Source organism: Biomphalaria glabrata, chromosome 12, assembly GCF_947242115.1.
Source record: "Biomphalaria glabrata chromosome 12, xgBioGlab47.1, whole genome shotgun sequence".
NCBI classification, from domain to species: domain Eukaryota; kingdom Metazoa; phylum Mollusca; class Gastropoda; family Planorbidae; genus Biomphalaria; species Biomphalaria glabrata.
Window position 1 is genome coordinate 36,694,745 of NC_074722.1, and position 19,056 is coordinate 36,713,800.

Here is a 19,056-nt window from a genome sequence, read left to right on the forward strand (position 1 = left end):
TGGGAACTTGTGGTCAGTACTAGGAACTTGTAACAAGATACTGGGAACTTGTGGTCAGATGCTGGGAAGTTTTTTTTGAATGAAGATTTATTCAAAGTTTAATGAAGGTTACATCAATGTGTCAATAGTGGCTAACTTTTTTTTTTTTTTTTTTTGCGTAATTCATCTTTCTTTCTTGTCTGACCCTAGAAATGGCAGAGCATCACAATACTAAGCAAGTGCTCAAAATTGCCAGGGAACTGGTTGCAAGGTTACAGACTTTAATTGACAATAAATGAATCTTCGACAGCTCTTGGCAAGGGAGGTAGTAGATGAGTGCCAAAAAAAAAAAAGGTTGTTTCACTTAACTGTTTACATACATGTCTGTCTATACAGATCCAATGTTTTCACACCAAACATAATTGTCTAGTCAGTTGGTATTTTTTGTGAGATGTTTAAAGTAGCAATGTAGCAAAGTTGAATTCATGACCCAATTATTGATATGGTTAGTTACGTATGAGATGTATGTTTTAGTGCTCTATTTATAACTTGAACAAAAACATGTACATAAGTTTTTTGTTTTTGTTTTTTTTTTGTTCTGTTTCATTTCCTGGGGCATATTTTCATACAGCATTTATATTATTAATCATATTCTGTCAACATTGTCATTTTTTTTTGTGTACAATCAAAATGTATTTAAACTTAACAGATAAATCTAACGTACAGAATTTATACATAATATCTCAAATTTATAACAAATTCACAAAAATGTTTTCAACTTTCTCAGTGAAAAAGAGATATGTAATGCATTTTCTGTTATTTTTGTGTGTCCAGAAAGTTTCGTTTAATAAATTCCATTAGTTACAACTTTTACTGAGCTATTTTTAGATACATTCTTTCTTTATATATATATATATATATATATAATTTTCTTATACCACCTGATGCTGACATAGTAAAATGTGTCTTTGATTTGTTTTTAATTGAGCTGTTTCATTACATCACACTTTTTAATAGGAATCTTCTTGAACAAAATGGCTGTTAGAAATTGGAAAATGCCATCCAGCTTTTGAATCTCAATCTCAACAATAAAATTTAAAGTGTTATGCTTTTGTTTTTAGAAGTCAACTTAGTGTTGAAACATATATTAAAACTAAGAAGCTTACATTTAAATTGAGATGCAAATATTATATATAAACTAAGTTTACAATTAGTTTTAGAAGATTTAGTATTGCATGTTCATTTTGGAACAAGTTTTTTTCTTCATTTTCTTATTATTTTTATCATTTGATATTTAAACATTGATTCATTTTGATTATCATGTGAATACAAAAGTAACTGTCTCTAAAAGGGTAACACAATACTTGTGTGTTGATACTTGCCAATGCAATTTTTATTTACAAATTTGAAGTCTAGACGCTTGTCATTTAGATTTATAGACAAATAGGAATGTTCTTAACTAATTTTAACAACTTTTAAAATTAGATGGAACAAAATTTTTGTTACAAAATATTTTGGCAAACGTATGCGAAGTTTTTAAAGACCACAAGATACATAAAATGTACTCAGCTTCAGATAGTAGCACATCTGTACTTTAGCTTCAGATAGTGCCACATGTGTACTATAGCCTCAGATATATTATTATTATTATTATAGCTTTTATATAGCGCTACTTTCATGCTTATGGCATGCTCAGAGCGCTTTTTGGTCCAATCTCATTTGTGGACCGGTGGGGGGGAGGGGGTATCTAGGAGTTGGTTTTCCGTGCTGCCTTTAGGCGCTCAGCAAACACAACTCTGCCCGAGTCGGGTGTCGAACCTCGAGCCCCCACTTCTAGGTAGCCAAGCCAGGCCAAGTTCAAGCGCACTTGGCCTCTCGACCACGCTTCCCACCGCTTCTATATAAATCTGATTCATCATTCTAACAAAGAAATTTCAGAGAAACTGTTGGACTGAGAGATGTTTTGGGGGTTAATGTTATTTTTGTTCTAATTATTACAGTCAGGCAAAGCCGAAAATCAAAATAATTTATTCTTGTAAATTATTTTTTGTTTGTAAGCAGAAATTGTTCCTCGGTTGTGCATTTTATGAACAAAAAATTTGCTTGAAACATTTTCATGTTTTTAATATTTTTATACTTAGTTTTTTTTTTTACTACACTTTTGTAACTAAAACATTTATACCTTTTAAATAATAAGAGTTCCATTTTTGTGATGTTAAATACTTGTTTTACAAGATCTAATCTAATGTCATATTGAAACAATTGTTGAATATTGTTGGTTGTTGCTATAAAATCATTCTTTATTTCCTGGATCTATATTTTTGAGAAAAAAACAAACCCAGAAACATTCAGTTTAACTCCCCTTATAGAAATGTCAATCCAGAAGCTAGTCACTTTAGAAAATGTCCATTAAAGATTTATAATTACACACTAATCATTAGATGTTTAAAGATGTGTAATTACATAGTCATTAGTTGTTTGTTACTAGTTAAATCTCTGTTTAGAAAAAAAAAAGTTAAGTTCCCCTTTCAGACCTTTATTGACATAAATCATGACCTATGTTTAACTTAGAAATGTACATTTCATTTGATGAAATTTTATTGAGATGACACAAGTGAAAGGTCCATTCAATACTGTGGATTATTTAGAGCCTCTTGAAGTTCCTCTTTCCCTTTAATAGACAGTTTGGACAAAGTACAGTTGGCAGCTCCTATTGACTTGCTTTTAAGCCCAAAATCAATAATGTCTTTAATGTTTACCCTGGTTGTCATTGGCCTCATAGTGTAAGACAACTACATACTTTTGTATGTTTAGGGTAGGCTGTTAGAAACACTGATTGGCACACTTTTGAGAATAAACCTTCTATTAAGGAGAGCTCTACCAATAGCTAAGCCCACCAATGTGATATACTTTCAACTTTCTTTATGTAATGAAGGTTTTTTTTTATTTAAAAACAACTTGTGTTTCATAACTCTTTTACTTTTGTGTTCCATCCTGTTTTCTTGTACTTTTATACAAGTTGTTTCCCTTTTTTTTTTTGTCTTTTAACCAGCATCAGACTTGGTGAGATGTATAAAGAGAAATAAATATTTATAGAGATAACAATTTATACACACACACATATATATATATATATATATATATGTATATATATGTGTAATTTTTTTTTCCAATTCTTTGACTTGTTGAACATTGAAGTCTGTGATGTAACTCAATAATGCATGATCTATGTGTCTTTTGTTATTTGTCTTGGTTTTCTAGGTTTATATGTATTGACCTTTCTTGTTTATTTTTATTTGATTTCTTGTGATATTTTTTCTTAGTGCTCAAAGTATCAACTTTCGTCAATGAGACTTGAATGAAAAGCTAGAAGAACTCTTCCATGTTTATCAAGTGATCTTCTAGTCTGAGCTTCCTTTGTAAACTGATTTCGAGTAACAAATGCAAAGGACATACAAGTGAAGCCTCTGGATTTTTTCTTACAGTAGAAAACGTGTAGGTTTGTTTTATCTTGAAATAAATTCTGTCCAACCTGTGTGATGGTCTGTTCAGCCAGAAGAGATTCTATCCTAACTTTCTTCTTCTAGCCAGATTTTTGTTTGTTTGCTGCTAATCTGTTTAGCTGTTCTGCTGTCTGAGCCAAAGTAAAAAAAAAAGGATGATGTTTTTCCCAGCTGTTCAGCGCTGTTGGGCTGTAGTGTTAATAGGGACTGCCTACGGTGGATTATAATGGGGTATTCAAAGAGGGTATATTTCACATGTGCATCGGTCTGTTTAACCACTAGAGATGCTATCCAGGCACATGGATTTGTCTGTTAAGCCTCAGTTGGGTGGCTCATGTGGTGTGCGCTGTGGAGTTTCATCAACAAGGTCCTGAGTTTGAACCTTGCTGCCATCCCCTGTCGTTCTCCAGGGAGGTTTGGGCTAGACTTAATCATCTTCATTTCTGAAGGGACATCCAACACGTATAAAACAAACCAACAAAACACGTGCGTGTGTTGAGCTGGTTAGCCACAACAGAGTTGTCTCAGCTTGGCAACCATTGATTTCACATTGACGTCTTTGTTCCTTAGTTGAATGCCATGCAGGTTTGAAAAACTGGAACTCAAGACTATAATTAATAAGATAAACATTCATTAATCTGAACACAATGTCAAACACAAAACTTGCACAATGATTCAAGTAATAATCTTGTACTATTGAAACAAACTGAGTACTCCATTGACTGCTCCTACTAATTTCTTCTATTCTCAAAAGATTTCTCTCAGAGACATGGAAAACTCTTCAATATTCTTTTACAAGCTCAAGTCAAGACCAGCTTCGTATTCACTCTTGCGCCTCTACCTGGGTAGCTCCATTAGCTTTCCATGTTTATGACATCCACTGTGAAACATTAGTACCTATATAATCTAAGACATGACTCACTATCAAAAGTATTCGTGAAGGTGCAGTGGAGGGCAGCCCAAAGAAAAAAATAATGCTCCGGCCTCTCTCTTGATATCCTGCTAAGAGCAGCTGCTGACTGGGAAAAGTGGAGGGATTTGGTTACGCGAACTGTCACAGCACCCCTACGATGAAAGTCAAGGGACAGATGATGATGAATCAAGTAATTAACATTATTTCAGTTGTATCTATAGTTAGGAGCTCTATGTATGTATCCATTTAACTCTACTGTCTTTAAGCAATGAATTTTTTTAGGAATTAACATTATTTCAGTTGTATCTATGGTTAGGGCTCTAATGGTTTCATGGTTAATTATTAATTGTTCGTCCAATTATGTATCATTAAGATTAAGTACTATTGTGTTGGCATTTATGTCTGTCGTGATGTCTGTCTATGTATTGATGTAACTATAAAGTCTCAGTCTTAATGTATGTATCCATGTAACTATACTGTCTTAAAGCAATGACTTGTTTAGTTTCTTTGTACCATATGTAAAATATACTATATGTGTGTGTGTGTGTGTGTTTAGACTTAGGCTAGGTGTTTTAGATGCCATGTTCTCTACTTGTGATTCTTTGTTCCTAGCATTCAACCTCCAGACAACTCAGTATGTCCAAGAGACATAGTAGATGGCAAATGTTTAGTTTAAAATGAAATTATGTCAGGACTTCAAAGATCAAATGCAATTTTTTTTTTATATAACTATGTCCCAAACTTTTTAAATCCATAGCACTGGTTTGATTTCTTCTGATCAATTCTTCATTAGTCTAACCTTTTTTAAAAAATGTATTCTATTTCAGTTTTGTTCTAAATCAACTTGTGCAATCTTTTTAATGCAATAATCTGATTGTATCAGTAAATCTCTATTGTGTTATTGACCACATTCAGTGGTTTAGTTGGAAGTGGAAATGGTGTCATAGGAGAAATATCAGTGATATTGTATTGGATCTACAGAATTGTTTTGTTGAGAATTTATAATAGTGTTTCATAGAGAATATATCTGAATTATTCCATAAAGAAATGATTATATTAGAAATTTTATTATTATTATTATATAGAAATGTATGGCTTAATGGTTGTGTGGTGCTGATCTTATTAGATAAAGCCCTGTATGCCCAAGACCGTATAAGATGTAGGCCCTATAAAATCCAGACCTTATAAGATGTAGGCCCTATAAAATCCTGACCTTATAAGATGTAGGCCCTATAAAATCCAGACCTTATAAGATGTAGGCCCTATAAAATCCAGATCTTATAAGATCTAGGACCTATAAAATCCAGACCTTATAAGATCTAGGACCTATAAAATCCAGACCTTATAAGATCTAGGACCTATAAAATCCAGACCTTATAAGATCTAGGACCTATACAACACCTTGTAAGATGTAGGCCCTGTAAGAGGTGTGTGTGTTGAAAGAACTTGGATTGAGATTTCTAGTCAATGAAAAACTTGAGACAGAATGCTAACCCAGTTTCCTGTATGAAATGATGACAAAAGAATGAATGTATGACAACAGTTGTAAACAGAAACGTTTGTACCGGGTATTGCACTGAATTATTTTATTTGTTTATAGATTGGTCGATGAAACAGGGTCATTTTCTGATAAAGTATTGACTTTTTTGTGTGTGTTTTTTGTTACAACTAGATCCAGTTAGCAACTTAGTTAGTCTGTGAGTGGACTTGTTTTAACCCAGTGATTGAAATATTTTCAAGACACATAGCTGTTGTTTTATAGTTCCACATTTGAAACAAAAAAAAAAAAAAGCTTTTTGACGCTCTTTTTAAATTTTAAGTCCCTTTGAGAAAATCTTAGATCGAAATCTTTTGTTAGTTTCTGACGGAGGTAGTCTTCCCTTGCACATTACTGACATTTCATCTTGTTATGATAAAATAAAAAAATAATTGTTTCGTTTCATGTCGCGTGAACTCATGATCCAACATTTATGAAACTGACAGGGGACCAAACCATGTATATAAAGTCATATTTCGTATGTAGTTGTTTCCCTTTTTTGTTCTCGTGTTTGTTACGCGTGTTTCGCTTTGTGGACACTGTCATAATGTGTTGACAGCCAACTTGTAACAGAGTTCTCTTTTCATTTCAAATGATTGAATTGTGTTTGTTGATGTATTTGAAAGTCACCCCCCCCTCTCTCTCTCCCTCTTTCAATCGTCTCTCTATGTTGTCAGTGATCTATCAATAAAACTAGCAGTTGGAAAGCACGTTTGTATTGTATGCTTTATTCTATTACTATTTAATCGTTGTTCTATTATGGTAAGAGAAGGCTCCAGAACTATCTGCACTGTTTAGCAATTATAACTTGATCAAACTGGAAGCCAACATGTAATTAATAAGACAAAGAACACAGATCTAGAGCAAAGTTTAAATTTAGCAGTGTCAAAATGATAGTAATTATCTAAATGCTGCTGGTAAAGTCATTGGCAAAAAACAGACCCCATTTGAGACAAACATCCCTAAAAAAGCTAAAAAGAGTCTAGAAATAACAAATCACCCTTTGGGCCAGGAATTTGTGATTTTGCCATCACAAAAGAGATACAAGACACCGATAGCAAAGACAAACAGACACAAAAGCTCTTTTGTTCCCCTGGCAATTTAATCATTAAATAGAAACAAACTGTTAAAAACTTTTCACAAGCAAATTATGAGTCAGTCTAGTGTAAAAAATTTTTATAATCAATAATGTTTTATTTGGTGTAGTGCACAAATTGTAAGACAAATTACCTTACGACAATAAAGATTATTATTATTATTAAGGAAATCAAAAACAGCAGTGAAGCAGCTATCGAGGACCATAAGACATCTTTTGACTGAAGAGCTTCACATTCACATATCAAATAAGTAGGCCTAAATTTCCCCTTTCCGACCTTGAGATCTATTGGGCAGACGATGTTATGGTCATGTTTCCTTGGCCAACTGTTAACGAGGAGAGTGTCATGTGGCCAGCACAAAAAACGAAATGACCAACGAAAGTCAGGTACCCATTAGACTTGTGTGAATCCCAAAATTCAAAATCCGTCTTCACCGAGATCCGAACCCAGTTTCGGAAGCCAGGCGCTTAAACCAGCCAGCCACCGCGCACATACGTCTTGCCATCAACCGGTTTCAGCAGACGTGAAGAGAATGCAACCCCCTTCCCTCTCCACGTGTTCATCTAGTCCTGCATTTCAATTCAGAGACGTCATTGGTTTCTCTGGCTGATCCACGCAACCCGTTCCCCTGCTTACAGATAATAGGGAGGAAGGAAACTGGTGTCTCTAAGCGGTCAATACGAAGAAGTTCAGTTGCCAACTCGAAAGAAAATATAAGTGGCAGGGCCGGATTAAAGGGAGTGCATGCGGTGCTACAGCCTCGGGGACAACACAAGAAAGGGGCCCCCGCAAAAGAGATACAAATTTATTCGAATTTTGATGGGTCAGAAACTTGAAAAAATAATTTTTCCTAACATTTTCTTTTGCATTTTACGGGTGATTTAAAATGTGATTTAAAAGTGTATGCTCTTAGCATGTTTGGAATAAGTAAATACAACTCTAGATTTACGACAGTGTGTCTACCAAGGGACCTTACCCTCCACAAACTATAAACTATACACTTTTTAAAAACTAAAATATGCATATTAAATATTTTTTTAAAAAGGAAAATGAGATTAAATTGACAAAAATACTCTATTTTTTTTCTTCTAAAATGTAACCTGCTTTTAGATATAAGTATTTTCACTCATAAGTTGATCTTTATTAAAGCTTTAGAAAAATTGTAGGGGGTCTCCACATGCTTAAACCCGGCCCTGATAACAAGTATCACTGCCTTGTAGCTCGTAATGGTTTGAGTGAACACTTCAGGCCAACTGGTCAATTCGACGTAAATTCTTTTTTGTTCTTCTCCAGTCAAAAAATCGACCCTTCTTTGACCCACATCGGACCTCATTCACCAATCGTAAACAGACAACATTTAGCCCACGTGATAATATAGATAAAACAATGAAAGTTACGTATCACGTGACAGCCTTTATGGATTGCGTAATTTGTATAGAAGAGATAGAGAACCAGGTGGCAAAATGTTGTTCGTTTACGATTGGTGAATGAGGTCCAGATTAAAACTTGTAAGAAACTCCCACTATATAGATCTACATTGCGTTCTTTTTAAGAGTAGAAATTAATTATACTTTTTATACTTCAGAAAATAAAACAAAATAAACAAGATCTAGCCGAAATTGATTTCCGGTTCGTCTAATGTCTGGCGGGGCGATGACGTCTGCCACCATTAGTGGGTGTCAAATATGCCTCACGACTCTAGCTACCATCTTACACCAGAACTCAAGATAGTCGTCTGCTGATCTTTTCATGATCATGTCAAAAAATGTTATCAGCTCTTATTTTAGAAACGAAACAAAACAAATTCCATTTATAACTACCCTTTGGCGACGAGAGTTTTTGTCAGGAAACTGAGCGAAGAGATACTATTTGAAAATAGGGGGGAAATTTTGTTTGTGGGCGAAATCACATGTACAAGGAAAAAAAGAACCAATTCAAAAAATATTAGTTCGCATAAAACCAAAATAAAGTTTTATGAACCTGATGGTATTCCAGCTAGATCGCTAGAAAAACAACAACTAAACCACGAGCTAGGACCAGTGTTCAAAATACCTTTTCAAGCATCACTAAATCAGGACAGTTTACCGAGGGACTGGACAAAAAAAAAAAGTTCCCCCTTTCATATCTTGTGGTCTATAGGGCAGATGATGTAAAGGTCATCTGATTCTGTGGCCTGCAGTTAACGAGGGTGTCATGTGGCCAGCACAACGACCAACCGCCTTTACTTCTCCCCAACTTATGTCAGGTACCCATTAGAGCTGGGTGGACTCAGAGGCGCCCGAAGATCCAGAAATTAAAAATCCCAGTCTTCACCAGGATTCGAACCCTGGATCCCGGTTCGGAAGTCAAGCGCTTTACCGCTCAGCCACCGCGCCTCCCCGAGTGACTCGACAGAAGAATAAAAAGTAAAGTAGCTATAATATATAAAACACTGAACCATAATTTACAAATAGAAAAAAAAAACAACTAATGAAATACTCAGAAAGACACAAAGATATAGACACATTTCTTACTCCTTATGCTAGTACAAACTCATACAAGTGCTCCTTCTTCCCTAGTGTCATCAGAAAATGGAATGGCTGGCATGAATCGGCCAGGAAAACCAACGGTTTAGCCGACTTTAAGTCAAGGATTAATATGCATGACTAGATTGACACATGAAATGCGTAGGACGTAATTATCTTCTGTTTTGAAATTACGTCTGTAATATACAAGATAAGAATCACAGTTGCACAATAATCTCTAACGTAGGAACTATATAGTAATTAGTCGTATGCGTAACCATAGTTGTGCGTGTTAATGAGAGACTTAAACACTGCTTAGTCTTTGGTTTTCCTGTCTGATGCAGGCAACCCGTTCAATGTTTTAATAGCAATCAGGAAGAAGGAGAACTTGTACGGATCGGTCTTACACAAATTTGGGCATTCTGGTCATAGATCTAGTCAGTCTTCCATAGATTATGTTAAACATCGTTTTGTAAATGTTTACCTGAATCTATTAATCTGCTCTGTTCAGAAATTTAAGCGATGACAAAGTCAGGCAATTTTGACAATTTTGGATTAAAATACAGACATTTTTCTTGAATCTTGAAACACATAATTTTTTAAAATAATAAACACTTTTGCTAATTAACTTTCTGTATTTGTAAAAATATTGAATTGTTCTTAATTTTGCATTAATTTAAAATCTTATAAATCTAAAAAAATCACTGTATCACTTTAACACAATCTCTGAATCACTTTTACACAATCTCTGTATCACTTTTACACAATCTCTGTATCACTTTAACACAATCTCTGTATCACTTTAACACAATCTCTGTATCACTTTTGCACAATCTCTGCATCACTTCCATTAAAATCTCTGTATCACTTTTACACAATCTCTGTATCACTTTAACACAATCTCTGTATCACTTCCACACAATCTATGTATCACTTTTACACAATCTCTGTATCACTTTTACACAATCTCTGCATCACTTTTGCACAATCTCTGCCTCACTTCCACACAATCTCTGTATCACTTCCACACAACCTCTGCATCAGTTCCACACAATCTCTGTATCACTTCCACACAATCTCTGTATCACTTTCACACAATCTCTGTATCACTTTCACACAATCTCTGTATCACTTTCACACAATCTCTGTATCGCTTCCACACAATCTCGGCATCACTTCCACACAATCTCTGTATCAATTCCACACAATCTCTGCATCACTTTCACACAATCTCTGTATCACTTCCACACAATCTCTGCATCACTTCCACACAATCTCTGTATTACTACCACATGCAGGTACCAACTAAACTATAAAAAAATGACTTTATACTTGAGAAATTCGACTCTCCAGTGCTGAAAATTGCACTCAAAAATTATTGTATGCTTCATAAAAATACTTCACTTATGAATACGTCCGATTTTATATACCTGATACACCAGAAAAAAACAAAAAAAAATATTTTTTTTTTGGGGGGGGGGGGGGCTTAACCTCAATGTATGTTACTCTCGTGAAAATCTCTACAAAATGTATGCAATACTCTCGAAAGAAAAACGTAAATGTTTTCTTTTTTTTTTTTTTATTGTAAACTCCAAGATGCTAACTTGATATGCATAATGTTTCGAACTAAATACAAACAAGATTACAAAGACAGTTTGTGTGGAATTTCAAACTCAAAATCGGTCCCAGAAAAGGTCCACCCAGGCAGGTAAATAGGCAGGCTTCAATATTTTCAGAAAGAACATCAGAATGAAATTCTATCAAAGAAAAATGACAGAGAAGAATGGAGAAAGAAGGTTGACAGATCTTGTGTGATGCCCCTCGGTGCAGCAGACCAAAGGATAGGTGAATGTGAACCTGGCCTAACTAATGTCTTATAATGAATATCTAATTGATCTAATTGTTTTGTAAAGGGTTTATCTCTTATTCAAATCCTCAAGAAAAAAATATTTCCGTAGTTCAGTGTTCTGAGTGCCGTGTGCGGCATTGCAGTTCACGCTGTAATATGAAAAACTACTTATTAATTGTTGTTTTAAATTATGTCCAACTTATGTGCATACTAAATACATTTTTTCTGTTTAAAAAAAAGGAAACATTTTTTTTTGTGTGTAAATGTAGTAGTTAGTATGACAGAACTTATTTAACTTAACAATTCATTTGTAAAAAAAATTGACATAAAATCTAAAACCATTTGCATAAATGTATTAAAAATATGGTAAATAGTTATCTCCCTTACTAAAGAGACTCCACTGTATGTTACTATTAATACTGAATAGTTGTAAAAGTGGTGAAATTTTATGAAAAAACTGCTTGCATAAGTGATTTCAAAAAATGAGCTTTTTCGCTTTCAGAAAAGAAAAAAAGTAGCCGTTGCATCAGAACTTTCACTATCTTTTCTAATTTCTGAGACTTAAACGGGACAGACGGACAGACAAAACTAATAGCGTCCCTCTCCCCTTTCGGGGGCAGCTAAAAATGCACTACAAGCAGAAGATCTTAGAAAATTGGATTCTGCAGTGCTATAAAATCATCACATTTAATTATTATCATTTACCTTTATTAAAAAACACCTAGCTTATCAACACTTATTTTATTCTGCACACCGGATGCCCCAAAAGCTAGCTATATATGTATAGTTTTTTTCCGCCATTGAATAGAAACTCTATTATCAAGTTGACCTCATTATCTACATACACTTCTATAACTACATTATTATGCAGTTTCAACAAAACCGAGTCTTGTTATTCGTTCGTTAAGTGAAACGCCTCTGGAAAACATTGTATTACTATTATAGTTAAACAAAATCTGTACATTCTCGTCATAACACCCCTTCTAGACTATAATAGCTGAGACTCCCCTGCATTTTAACCAAAAAAAAATAAAAAATCTGGAATCAGGTCTTGAAGTAGAAGAGAGGTAGAAAGATGAGTTGATCTCAGGAGTGCGGGGGGGGGGGAGGATTACTATTACTTCTACTGTTTCTCCTTTCTTAATAGCATGTCCAATGACTATATAAACAACAAGAGTTGACCAAACGGCCCAGCGGTGGTCACCGAATCATATCTTTCTCTGGGCACAAGAAGTTAGACCTCAGAACAGGTGACCAAGTGACCAGAAGAGACTGGGGACCTATAAGTAGCATTCGTCACGGTTAACAGAAACTCCAGCAGTTGCCTTTTAAATAGGTGAGAACAATTAGTTGGTTTCTCTTGTTATTATAATTTATCCCTTAACTCTTTCTCTCCTTACCGACGATACAAACGTTGACTCCATCAGAATGTGGTAAATAATTTCGAAGAGAAAGAGTTAAAACGCGAGTGGTAGTTTATCCTCTATCAGAATTGTAGGCTTAATACCATTTTGTATGCACTCATTGTAAAACTGCTGAGCATTTTAAGGGTCTAATGCCAGGTTAGAATCAGAAAGAGAGTAGTGAGATTCATAACAAACGAATATTCACATTTGACTAGAGTAACACCTTTAGTAAAATCACTAAATTTAGAAAGCCTTCAGGAGAGAAGACTCAAAAGTAAAGTAGCAATTATACATAAAACACTGAACCATAATCTTCAAATACAAAAACAAAATTTAATAAAATACTCAGAGACACAAAGATAAAGGCACATTCCTCGTCCCATATGCTAGGACAAATTTGTACAAATGCTCCTTCTTTCCTAGTGCTATTAGATAAGCTTTATATATCTAGAATAGAAACAATATTGGAAAAAAAAGTCTCTCTTTCATTATTGGAAATTTGTCACGATGATCTAAACAATGTCAAGGTCGCTAAAAAGAAATTGACTGTTGCCAACTAAAAAGACTTCAGCTCTACTTCTACACTATATAATTGCGTAGCAATAAAGTCTTGGTAGAATATCTTCTTATTTTATATAATACAGACGTTACTTCAAAAAGAAGATGATTACGTCCTACGCGTCATGTATCTAGTCATGCATGTTAACCAATGTCTAAAAAAGTCACTGGTTTCCATGGCTGGCTCGGGCAACCCATTCCATGCTCTAGTAGCACTAGAGAATCTTTTAGATTACCGCTGGTTAGTAGCCCGATTGTTTTTAAATATGTCTTAATCCATAGAGTGATAGTCCAGACAATTGCACACATTTGTGGACCGAATGATATGGTATACCAAGGCCGATTTCGACACTCTATCCATCTCTGTTCTCGAGTTGCTGATGTCAATACTTTAAAACTTTGGTAGCTTATAGAAAACTGTTATTTAAATGGCGGTAACGTTAAAAAGTATCAATTTCCTCACTCTAGAACTTGTGGTATCATAAAAAAGTGTCAATTCCCTCACTCTAGAACTTGTGGTATCATTTAAAAAAAAGTGTCAATCTCCTTACTCTAGAACTTGTGGTATCATAAAAAGTGTCATCAATCTACTCACTATAGAACTTGTGGTATCATAAAAAGTGTCAATCACCTCACTCTAGAACTTGTGGTATCATAAAAAAGTGTCACTCTCTTCACTTTAGAACAAAAAAGTTAAATATCTGAACAAACAAAACTCTAATTAATAAAAGTCTAATGCGGTTCATTGTCATTTCTCTATAATTTTAAATTTCAGTCCCAAGTCTTTAGCCTTCCACTCGCTTATCAAGTATGGCGCTGGATAGAATTTCAAAGGTAGTGAAATTAGGTCAACCTAGTTTTATGTTGTTTTTTTCTTTTTCTATCTCTCGTTCTCTCTCTTTTTTTTTTCTTCTTTTAAATTTCAATTTAAAAAAAAAGCCTAGATCTCTATAACAAAAACCTAGATTTCAAATACCTGATGATATATTGTCACCCCCCCCCCACCCCCCACAGGTGTTGATAGTCTTTCTGGTGGTGTGTGACGTCAGCCTTTCACAGTTGAATGAAGAGGAGGAAGTGTGTGAGACAGCGGATGATGCAACGACCACTTGGGCCAGCCTTACGCAACAGATTCCAGTCAATTACCACATCCACACCAGTAAGTTGTTGACCTAGTTACAATCTAGCACAGCGGTTCTCAACCATTTAGGCTCGGCGACCCCTTTTTACAATCCCCCACTCTGCCGCGACCCCCCCCCCACACACACACATACAGCAATAGAGGAATAGCCAATAACAATCCATATTTTCGATAATCTTAAGCGACCCCTGGCAAATCGTCAATCGACCCCCAAAGGGGTCGCGACCCACAGGCTGAGAACCCCTGATCTAGCAGATCTGGAGATGAAATGATTGCAGCAGCCACCCGCGGCCTTGCACTTCAAAAAGCATCGGGGTTTGGGGGAGGGGGGCTTGCCATTTAAAAATATAGGCCTTTAATTAACCAAAAATATAGTAAAAATACTCGAAATGACTGGAAATGTCATCTAATTCCTTCTTCACAATATTACACGCGTTTTTTTTTTAGATTGAGTTTTAAAGCGCTTGGCTTCCGAACCGAAAGGTCCTGGCTTCGAATCTCACCAAGGTCTGAAAGGGGAACAGTATTATTAAGTTCATTGTATTTGAAGAGGGTAGGGACCTCCACAAAAATGATGTCCAGGGTCTCCACTAAAGGCCGGCACTTGCCCTCTGTCATTATAAGATGTTTTCTTTTCATATAGGTCGTTGCTTGTATGGAATAAGGACATATTACTTTACTCTCATTAAAGATTTCCATCCAGAAAGTAACCGTAATTTTAGTTGAACATAGATCTATATATCAAATCTAAAATAGATATTAACATACAACAGTGAAAACAGTGGCGTAGCTGGGGTGGGGAAGGAGGTCCCCACTTGAGGGAGACCCCCAAATGAGTGTCTTTTATATTAAATATTAAATATTACGCAAAATGCAGGGGCACCCAAAGAGGCCGAGCCGCCCCTGGACCCCAAATCATGGAAAATTCCTAGCTACGCCCCTGAGTGATAAGTAATCCATTCCCCCTCTCCCTCCGTGTTTGTGGCTTAGAATTAGTAACCCCCCCCCCTTTTCAGACATTGAATCTGCAGGGCAGATGATTTAGCGGGCATATGTTTCAATGCCGACAGTTAACGAGGGTGTCATGTGGCAAGCACAACGACCAATCGCCTTTACTTTTCCCCTGCTGATGTCATGTACCCATTAGAGCTGGGTCGTCTCAGAATCGCCAGAAATTATAAATCCCAGTCTTCACCAGGATGTGAACACGAGACGCAAGCGAAAAATCTATGTCCATTTTACAAGATCTTCTCACAACATAAAGGAATGGACGAGCCTGCCATTAAGATAGGTTCTAACTAAGGCAAAAGACAGGAATGGAGAAAGACGGTCGACGAATCTTGTATGGTGCCCCAAGGGTCCAACAGACTAAGGGATAGGTAAAGGTAGGTAAAGGTGATGTAAGTAGACTACAAATGATACTATGTTTTTCTCGTGCAGGTAACGTAAGCATCCCTCATAATTTTGTACCGGATTGCCCATCGTACTCGTCTGGCTACTCCATTGAAGAATTGTCATTGTGTCCTTGGACCTGGGCTGTGCACACCGATCATGAAAGGTATATTATTGACAAGAAAAACATTTTAAAAATACTTTAAAATAATAAAAAGCTTATATTAAGCGTAGTTGTATATCAACGGACCTCATTCACCAATCGTAAACAAACAACATTTAGCCACGTGGCGCTCTATATCTTCTATATAATTTACGATCTCATGTTTAATTCATGTTGGTTGTCACGTGACAGTTTTTTTTCCATTGTTTTATCAATAAGGTCACGTGACTAAATGTTGTTTGTTTACGATTGGTGAATGAGGTCCATTAGTTTGGAACAGGCATGGAATCCACTTAATATGCATCTTGATTTGAAATAGTGATTTGTTTATGATCTTGAAATTAGGTAGGTCACGTCTGCTCTTTTCTCAATTTTTTTTGATCTATAAAAAGCTAAAGGGCTATAACTCGAGATATTGGCAAGAGCAGTAAAAACCACACTCATAAAGACTATGAAGGTCTCGAAAGACAAATTCTTGACCTGATTCACCAGAATGGAAAACTCATAGAGGCCGAGACCAATCATCACAGAAGGCCTGAACACTAACCTGTGACGTCTCAACATGTGGGCATTTTAGAACATTAGGGCGTGGCCACGTCACAGGTCGTAACGTCAGACGATTGTGTCTCGGAGAGGCACCCACTTGTTGTGGAGTATGTATGTGTGTGTGTGGGTTTCTATGGTGACGGTGGGAAGAGGTTTGCTATTGGTTGTGTATGATGCAAGATAGACGTCATTGTCGTTAGAGATCTTAGGTAGGACAGACGACTCCAGAAGGCCAGACCTAGAAGTTTTACTGTAGTAAGTTAGATTTTGTTCTGAACACCATTTTTTTGCAGCCCCCGAAAGTCGAAAAGACGCTATTAGATTTTGTGTGGAATGTCTGTCCGTCCGTCCGTCCCGTTTAGATCTCTTAAACTAAAAAAGATATTAAACACCCGACAACATGATATTTTAGACCTTTCAAAGCTCTGATGCAGCGGCTACTTTTTCTTTTCTGAAAGTGATAAATTTAATTATTGATATCAACTATGCAAGAGCAATGTTTTCATAAAAATACACAATTTTTACAATTATTCACTATTAATAGTAACAAACACTGGAGGCTATTTAGTAAGGCAGGTGACTATTTACCATATTTTTAACACATTTAGATTTTTTGTCAACAAAATATTTTTTTTTTTACAAATGTATTGGTAAGTTATGTAAGTTCTGTCATACTAGCTACTAAATTTAAAAAAATTGGTTTCTATTTTTTAAAGATAAAAAAATCTACTTAATATGCATATTGGTGGAACATAATTTACCTGCCTGTGTGGACCACTTCGGGGGCCGACTTTGAGTTTGCGTTTCCACACAAACTGTCTTTGTAACCTTGTATATTATTATGATTCATCAATAATTTAAGAACGTATTAATTCATAAAGTTAAATGAATTGAATTTAATGGAATGTAATTGTGATTTTGTCCCCAGATTCCCACCTAATATGGTCTACGCAGTGTGTACCTGCGGTAACTGCGGGAACCCAAGATTCGGGAGGGTCATGAGGTGTAGGCCGCTCTATTACGTGTTTCAAGTCGTCAAACGTATGTGTCAAAACGGGCTGTACAGATATTTCTTCACTCAGGAGCGTCTTCCCATTGCCTGCGTGTGTGCCCACAGGCCCGTGACCTTCATCACCCCTGTGCCTCGTTAAGCTGATGACAAAAATGATCAATGCAAACTGATTGGCGGACTGTTAACATCTTTCTCATTACAATTTTTCCTTTCAGCTAGAAATTCGTGCGCCATTTTCGCATAGGAAAATATAGAAGTGATAAACAGAAATGAAGATTTATAAAACAAGGACTACTTTTTTCACATTGATGCCAACTTTTATCAATTTTATTTTCCTGCTTTCTGAGATTTCGTCTTCCGAGCTTTCTCAAGTCAATCCACTTCCTCAAAATCTTGATTTGAAATCATGTCTGATTTTTTTTTAATGATCTGGAAATTAAGTAGGTCACGTCTGCTCTTACAAATAAAATAATTATGGGCAAAATACATTTATTGTCATTTCATACATATAATCGTCTGTTTGGGACTCCTCAACTCAACTGTATAACAAACGAATATTCACACTTGATTAAAGTAACGCCATTAGTAGAATCGAAAAAATTTAGAAAGCCTTCAGGACAGAGGACTTAAAAGTAAGAAAGCTGTTAGACATGAAACAAAACAAGTTCATATTTTTAACTTTTGTTCCGAACATAAAACAAACGATTAAAACAGATTTAAATTTAAGCAAAATGAACAAAAGTTCCCCTTTCAGACGACTTTGCGATTTATAAGGCAGATGATGTAAAGGTCATCTGTTTCTGTGACCCACTGTTAACGAGGGTCTCATGTGGTCAGCACAACGACCATCCGTCTTTACTTTTCTCCAACTTACATCAGGAACCCATTAGAGTTGGGTGGACTCAAAGATCCCGAAATTAGAAATCGTAGTCTTCACAATGATTTAAACCCGGAACCCTCACTTCGGAAGCCAAGCGCTTTGCCACTCAGCCACCGTTTATATACATGTATGTATCTGTGTATGCATTCATGTGCGTGCGCAAGTGTATATAAATAAATAAATAAATAAATAAATAAATAAATAAATAAATAAATATATATATATATGTATGTATATATATATATATATATATATATATATATATATATATATATATATATATATATATATATATATATATATATATATAATAATAAATCCATATACCAAGTTTATTCAAAGCTGCTGCACGAACACTTGATTCTGGATTAAAAATGTCCAAACTGGCTTGGGTTTCCCTGGCCACTGTATGAAGTTTTTCCCACACATCTCTGTCTGTTCCCAGCTCTTTGCAGAACTCTTTTATAAATACAATAATTAGTTTCGAACCCGGGACATCTCGGTTCGGAAGCCAAGCGCTTTTACCATACCCCCCCCCTTTACCAATCCACAACGTGCAATAATTGATTTATGTAA

At 35.5% G+C, this 19,056-nt stretch overlaps 2 protein-coding genes across 7 annotated transcripts in view; both read left to right on the forward strand.

Moving 5' to 3' along the window:
- LOC106061910 (small G protein signaling modulator 1-like) overlaps positions 1 to 6,642 on the forward strand; it is a 40,838-nt gene extending 34,196 nt beyond the window's left edge. For all 6 annotated transcript variants that reach the window (XM_056005789.1, XM_056005793.1, XM_056005791.1 and 3 more), the window contains one exon: positions 190 to 6,642. In XM_056005789.1, coding sequence (XP_055861764.1) covers positions 190 to 278 — 89 coding nt within the window. In that variant the 3' untranslated portion in view covers positions 279 to 6,642. The remainder of the gene's footprint in view (positions 1 to 189) is intronic.
- Positions 6,643 to 12,561: 5,919 nt separating this feature from the next.
- LOC106074264 (uncharacterized) lies at positions 12,562 to 18,086 on the forward strand. Its single transcript, XM_056007215.1, has 5 exons — positions 12,562 to 12,718; positions 14,122 to 14,180; positions 14,361 to 14,505; positions 15,928 to 16,045; positions 17,517 to 18,086. The coding sequence occupies exons 2-5, from the start codon at positions 14,157 to 14,159 to the stop codon at positions 17,737 to 17,739; spliced, it is 510 nt and encodes a 169-aa protein (XP_055863190.1). The 5' UTR covers positions 12,562 to 12,718; positions 14,122 to 14,156; the 3' UTR covers positions 17,740 to 18,086.
- The last annotated feature ends 970 nt before the right edge of the window (positions 18,087 to 19,056 follow it).

What these genes read in the sequence shown, in the direction of transcription:
- LOC106074264 (XM_056007215.1), top strand. Translation starts at nt 14,157, where the DNA reads ATGGCGCTGGATAGAATTTCAAAG. An exon ending in CGCTGGATAGAATTTCAAAG is followed by an intron (nt 14,181 to 14,360) that starts GTAGTGAAATTA and finishes CACCCCCCACAG; the next exon opens with GTGTTGATAGTCTTTCTGGT. An exon ending in GTGCACACCGATCATGAAAG is followed by an intron (nt 16,046 to 17,516) that starts GTATATTATTGA and finishes TTTTGTCCCCAG; the next exon opens with ATTCCCACCTAATATGGTCT.